General features: G+C 39.9%; 1 protein-coding gene across 1 annotated transcript in view; it reads left to right on the top strand.

Annotated features, from left to right (window-relative positions):
• PSMD6 (proteasome 26S subunit, non-ATPase 6) overlaps positions 1-7,032 on the top strand; it is a 14,999-nt gene extending 7,967 nt beyond the window's left edge. Inside the window, exons 6-8 of the mRNA XM_080675109.1 lie at positions 950-1,118; positions 6,375-6,452; positions 6,824-7,032. Coding sequence (XP_080531235.1) covers positions 950-1,118; positions 6,375-6,452; positions 6,824-6,920 — 344 coding nt within the window. The 3' untranslated portion in view covers positions 6,921-7,032. The remainder of the gene's footprint in view (positions 1-949; positions 1,119-6,374; positions 6,453-6,823) is intronic.
• Positions 7,033-7,345: the final 313 nt, after the last annotated feature.

Consider the following 7,345-nt stretch of genomic DNA (forward strand, 5'->3'; position numbering starts at 1 on the left):
TCTGCTTTGATGTGGACCATTCTTTGCTTCTTGCCACAACTCTATGGCCTCATGCTTTGTGAGACTTCTCAGTATTGACTGTCCTAGACTTGGTCATTGCCCTTTTCTCTCTCTCCATTCTGTCGTCATACACCTGGGTGGTAGTGATTCCCAAATTCCTGCCTCCAGCCTCAAACTTTTCCATGGAGCACCAGACCAATGCATAACAGTTTCCTTGATATCTTCACTCACTGTCTATTAGGCTAATCCACTTGAACACTGCCAAAACCCCCATCCCACTCCTGACCTCCCCCAAAAACCACCTCCAAAAATAAAACAGTCTGTTTCTTCTCCAGAGATTTTGATCTTGTTCAAGCCGGAAACACAAGTACTGTATATTCATTTTCTCCTACATTCCATAGCCCTGTCGCTGCCTCCCTGCTACCTTCTGAATCTGTCCTCCTGGGTACACTTGATACCTGAGCCTAGCCAGGCTCCTCCTGCCTTGGGACCTTCCAGTCACCGCCCTGCTCTGTCTTCTGCTCTCTGCTTGGCCAGCTCCTCAGAAAGCTCTTCCCTGTCCACCCCAGTACAGGGGAGGCCTCGTAGTCACACCCGTCGTATCACTTTTTCTTCACAGCACGTGGTAGTCTCTGAGAGTACTTATTTTTGCGCCTCTCTCTGCTGTTTGAAAATGTAGTTTCTGTGGCAGCAGGGATCTTGTCTTTTGGTTTACTGTCATATCTTCACTATTTAGAGCAGTGATCGGTAGTAGTCATCAGTACAATAATCTGTACTTACGTGAATTGCTCATAAATGTCCTGTGTACCTTTTACTGTTCAATTTTTTTTATTTACTTATAATAGCTCTTTATAGATCAAGGCTATTAATTCTTATATTGTAAATGTGTCCTCTAGTTATCTATTTATCTGAAAGGGAAAGTTATAATTTGTCATCTTACTCATTACAGCTGTTGTGGAACAGGAAATGAAAAAGGACTGGCTTTTTGCTCCTCATTATCGGTACTACGTGAGAGAAATGAGAATTCATGCCTACAGCCAGCTGTTGGAATCATATAGGTCATTAACCCTCGGCTACATGGCAGAAGCCTTTGGTGTTGGCGTGGAATTCATTGATCAGTAAGTTTACATAGCATCATGCTCAGTTTTTAAAGTTACCTTTTGATGTGTGAATTTGTACATTTTCTTCCTGTTTACGATGCTTCCCTCTATTAAAAAAAATCTAAGAATTTTTCTTAAGATCATTATCAAAACAGTTGTATTTGTCATCTCTGCCTTCATGATGTGCCCCTTCTATTAACAGAGTTGTGGAGAGGGTAAGTGATTTTGCAAAAGGTGTTAGACCAGCTGTTATTAAAGTCATCTGCGGCTCCTCCTTTCTGGACCACACTGCCACGGCAGGAATGACCTAGATCTCTTAGAGTTCACGTTAGGTCCTATTTCAATGCCTTCCAGTTTTTAGGCGGCTGCTGCAATTCTGGTCAAATTGGTTGTTAAATATGGTGCCTGTAGCCCTTTGATTCCTCAGATACTTGCTAAGCCATTACAATATGGTTCGCATTGTTTTAGATCCCATGGATTTTTATCGTAAGCCGCCTCTCCTCATTTAAGATAGAAATGAGTCTACAGAGATAATAAAATGGAATAGAAAGGTGTGTGTGGCTTCAGCATGGTGGTAAGGAAAGGGGTGGCTCTTGGAGATCTGTGTAGGGCCCGTAGGCCATGGTATGGAGCTTGGGTTTGAATCTCCGTGCTGTGGGGAGCCATTGGAGAATTTTAAGCATGGGAGTGAAGTGATCCATGCTGTGTCTCACACAGACCAAGAGAATACCTCATGGAGATGTTATGGTGGCTTGGACGAGGGTAGTGGGAGTGTAGTTGAGAAGTAGACATTCAGAATGTGCTGTCTTTTAAATGTTCATGATGTAGTTTTCAGTGGCCCACAAGGACAAAACATGGTGTTTATATAGTTAAGTGCAACTGCATATCACTTAAATTAAGACCATTTTCTTTTTAGTGGTGTTTTTCCTGATATTTCAAAAAATTTTCAAGCATGCAGAAAATTCTGAAGAATTACATAGTAAATTCCCATATATCTTTGGTTGTCTAATACTTTGTATATTCACTTAATCACCTACCTGTTCATCTTATTTTTTAACTACTTCATAGTAAGTTTCAGGCTCCTGTTCATTTTATCCCTAAACTTCAGCGTTTGCTTATGGGCTTGTTTTGAGGTAATATGTGCATTCAGTGAAATGCACAGATCTTACCATAAGTGTAACCCACACTGGTAAGGGAGCCATCACCAGAGACACCCACACTCCCTTCTTTTAAAGAAAAAAGGCCTTGGTAGTAATGTTTCTGTGTTTTAAAAGTATCCTTACCAAAGAAGAAGGCTGGTACCCCTAGGTTGGTTTTGTTTCATTTCTGAATTAACTAGTCCGTGAGATTTGCCTGGTAACCATGAGAATTAGTTACTAGGATGGGGGATGGCCATTATTAATGGTTTTCATGAATCAGTGGGAGGAGTGAGCAAATGTATGGAAGATGGGGTTGGCCTGTCTTCTCCTAAGTCGGCCACTAAAGAATGGTGTGGCCTTGGGCAGGTTCTGTCCCGCCTCAGTTTCTTAACTATGGTGTGCTGGTGATAGAGCCATCACTAATTGTGAGCAAAGTGAAGCTCAAATTCAGTGTAACATCTGAAGCAGGACAGTGCCATTCAGATACATACACTGCAGTATTCTTTAAGTCATTATAAAATGACATTTTAATTCAAAGCATGTGGCACATTTCAGGGTAGGTGGTATTTAAATTGTTTTTTTCCTTTTCTAAGACCAGATCTAGAGACAAAGATTGTACCATTCAACTCTAATTGTTGTTACCTAGAAAAGTCATGTTTTACCTGCTTCAAGTCTGGGTTTTCATGGGTTCTTTTTTCCCCGCCATGAAAATTTATTTTAAGTGAAATCCTTTATTTTTTAATGTTTTTATTGATTTTTAGTGAGGGGAAGGAAGATGGAGAAACATCCATCAGCTGCCTCCTGCACGCCCCCTACTGGGGATCGAGCCAGCAACCTGGGCATGTGCCCTGACTGGGAATCCAACTCTTGGTACATGAGTCGAGGGTCAACGTTGAACCGCTAAGTCATCCCGGCCAGGCTAGGTGAAATCCTTTTTATTTTATAGTTTTTATTAATCCTCACCCGAGGATACTTTTTGATTGATTTTTAGAGAGAGTGATAGGGATGGGGAGAGACAGAGATAAACATCGATGTGAGAGAGACATCGATTGGTTGCCTCCCGCATGCATCCTGACCAGGGCCAGGGATCAAGCCTGCAACCAAGGTACATGCCCTTGACTGGGAATCGAACCTAGGATCCTTCAGAGTTCGAGGGTTGATGCTCTATCCACTGAGCCAAATTGGCTAGGGCTTGTTGATAGCTCTTTTATTTGAAACTTGGTATGCATATTTATTCTAGAGGTTCTGTTTAGTCAGTACTTAGTTCATCGTTACTAGATATCTGTTGTGAGGCATCATGCTGGGGGAGATGAGTAATCATGGGACATATTTGACTAGCACATAGGGAGATGAGAAAAAAGATAGTTTGGATTTAAAGCAGGGAATGGGACTTCAGTGCCAAGGTAGGGCATTAGGAGTTAAACTTTGTTATAACCAGAAAAGTTGTGCCCAGATTACTCTTGGCACACAGAGTTTAGAATTAGCGTAACTCGGGGTTGGTATTTGATCCAAGTGCCTGAGAAATGGACACATCCACAGATGGCTTCTTGTGAGCATTTAGACCAAATGTCACTGCATATTTAGGATTGTAATAGGAAGTGATGGAATTAGCACAAATAAATTAGGGATGTGTTTGAGAAACGAGTGGCTTAGTTGTACTAGATGGAGTGTGTGGTAAGATGTACAGAGTCCACTTAGCTAAGCCTAGAAGGATCTCTTTGGGGTCTTCATCTCCCGCTGCCTAAGCTGGTCTGGTGATAATGGGATGGAGAACAGAGCAGCTGAATTGTCAGCAGTCAGGCTCTAGAGCCGAACAGTAAATCTAAGCTCAGCAGAGGGCATTCTTGAGTCAGTTTGCTTGTAAGTCAAATCCAGTGTAGTTGTCTGTATCTGGCTGCCTGATAGCTTGTTCCTAAATCAGAACATCAAGATTTTTCTTGAGAGGTTTTCTTTCCTGTTCTGTAGCTTTGGGTAGGACTACGAAAGCTGGCGATGATTGAACTTGATTGTGTACTTCAGTCTAGAGATCCAACTGTTTTCCTGGAATATAAATATAAATGAGTTTAGAAACAATGCTGATCTTGTTTAATTTTAATTATTTTTACCTGTAAAAATACTTTTTGCCCTGACCGGTTTGGCTCAGTGGATAGAGTGTCGGCCTGCAAACTCAAGGGTCCCAGGTTCGATTCCAGTCAAGGGCATGTACCTTGGTTGCGGGCACATCCCCAGTGGGGAGTGTGCAGGAGGCAGCTGATTGATGTTTCTCTCTCATCGATGTTTCTAACTCACTATCCCTCTCCCTTCCTATCTGTAAAAAATCAATAAAATATATTTAAAAAAAATACTTTTATTGACTTCAGAGAAGAAGGGAGAGGGAAAGAGAGAGAGAAACATCAGAGAATCATTGATAGGCTGCCTTCTGCATGCCCCCTACTGAGGATCCAGCCTGCAACCTGGGCATGTGCCCTGACCTGGAGTAGAACTGTGACCTCCTGGTTCAAAGGTCGATGCTCAACCACTGAGCCCCGCCTTCCAGGCTGGGCTGAGCTGTTTAATTTTTAGATTTTACCTAAAGCCACTCAATTACCGAACTCAAAAACTAGCAATTGAATTGTAGCAATTGGATCAAATATATTTTGATTGAATTGTAGAATAAAGCATGCTGTATAAACATGTTACAGTTCTTGCTAGTATAGGATAACCTCTAGCTTAAAATCTTCAGTAGCATAACTTAATTCAAGGCATAGTGCGTCTTTCACCAGTGACTGACCAGTGGCAACTAGTTACGATATTATTTCTTTTAAAGCACAAGTCAAAGCAGCACACTTTACACACTTCATCTAATTGTAATGCTTTTCGGTAAGTGTCAAGCATGATGTTTGCCCCTGACCTTCCTCAATGGTGCTTTAGACTTTGTTCTGCCCAATACAGTGGCATTTCACTGTAGCTTTAATTTGCAGTTTTAATGAGTGAAGTTGATTTTTTTATGTATGTCCTTTGCCCGATTTGTAGTATTTTCTACTTTATAATGCAAACATCTTTTATTCACATTGTCTTTTAGTTTTTGACTTCGTCTTGATGGTACTTTCCTATGTAGAAATTCTCCTTACATAATCAAGTTTATCCATTTTTCTATGTGGTTTCTTAGGCTCTCTCAACACCATTTATTGACTAAGCCAACCTTTCCCCATTGATTTGCAATGGCACTTTTGTTAGAAATTTGATTCTGTTTGTGTTTATGTGCTTGGATCAATTTGTTTTACTATCTGGGAAAATAATCTGGTACTTAATTTCTATTTGAAATCTTATTTTTCTTGATTAGGAGGACTCGGTGTATGAATCTCTAAATTTAACACAAACAGATGTTTATTTTAAAGGAGTCATCTTTTCATTTATTCTCTTTAGCAGCATATTAGAGCTGTCCTCATAAAGCTTTTGTACATTACTTGGCATTTACATTTTTTCCTCTGTCATATAGTAGTAGGTAGACTGTATTTGGAGAGTTTCACTACTGATGCTGGTTTTTGAGGTATATGTGTAACCATAACCAGGTTGTTTAAATAGCTGTCTGTCTTATGAGGTTTGGGTCATAAGTGGATATAGATTCTCAAATACCTTTTTCACATTCACAACACATTAAACCCATCATCTTTGCATTCCTAGTCCTAATTTATTGTAGCATACTATTCTTTTTTTCTCCTTCATGCTCTTTAGGATTTTGAAAATCCTGAGAGTTACCTGCTCCTTAACAGTTAAGTTGAAGGAAACTGGGCAGTTTAATTTAAAGTGCCCTCAAGCTCCCAATAAATCCTGTTATTTTTCCTTTCCCTCAGTGTCTATCTCTGAGCACCTTTGTAGCTCCAAAGACTTGCTGTGAATGGTTTCATTCTTTGCCACCTACACTCCATCTGAGTATGAATCTCTGGGGTCATGTTTATGCTGGTAGGTGACTTACTCTTTGGGGGTAGTTCTATAATACACCAGAGATCTTCTCAGCCTCCATACATTCAGTAGCTAAGGATGGAGGGAACTCAGTGTTACCTTGTAAGACAATTGAATCGTGTATTTAGTGCACTTTATAGTTTCCTAAGACTCCTCATAAGGCAGATGCTAAAGGCTTTTTTCTCTCAATTAGGGAACTCTCCAGATTTATTGCTGCTGGGAGACTACACTGCAAAATAGATAAAGTGAACGAAATAGTGGAAACCAACAGGTACATTTCAGTTTGTGTAATACTCCCCATAATAAGGTACATTATTATATTTCATTTTTGTTCCTTCACCATTTATCCCCCTATGCCCGCTCCCCGCCCCCCAACCCCCACACTGTTGTCTGTGTCCATGAGTTTTGTTTTTTTCTCAGTCCCTCCACCTGCTCTATGTATGAGTCTGTCTCTGTTTTGCTTGTTAGTTCAGTTTGTTCATTAAATTCCACACATGAGTGAAAGTATGGTATTTGTCTTTCTCTGATTGGTTTATTTCACTTAGGGACATTCTTAAGTGCCTTTTAAAAGTAGGTCAACTATTGTTACAGAGTAATGTGACTAGTAAATAATTCTTTTTTTTTTCTTGAATTTATTTATAGACCTGATAGCAAGAACTGGCAGTACCAAGAAACTATCAAGAAAGGAGATCTGCTACTAAACAGAGTTCAGAAACTTTCCAGAGTAATTAATATGTAAAACCATGTAAACAAAGGATTTCCTTTGGAGATAATGACTTGGAATTTTTATAGCTTACTTCACTATGTGCCCAGTTCAGCTGTATAAAAGAAATACTGTGTTGTTTCTGTCAGTTTACTTTTTTCTTAAGCATATCTACATTAAGCATGGGGTCTGGTAATGTTAAAATGTTACCTTTATGTCATTTAAACCTCTCTGGTTTATGGTATAATGGGTTACAGCCAGAGGCTCTATGGTACCTGAGTTCAAATACTAACAGCCTCATTGGTAAAACAGAGGTAATTAACACAAGTCCATCACTTCTTACCTTTAAGCCTCCTGAATTTTAGAAAGAAGAGTACATGCTATATATTGTAGACCAAAACCAAGTGTCTCCCACTGGTGCACAAAAGACAGAAGATACATATATCCTAAGCTTTCCATAA

The sequence above is a fragment of the Plecotus auritus genome (genome assembly GCF_963455305.1).
Source record: "Plecotus auritus genome assembly, chromosome: 6".
Lineage (NCBI taxonomy): Eukaryota > Metazoa > Chordata > Mammalia > Chiroptera > Vespertilionidae > Plecotus > Plecotus auritus.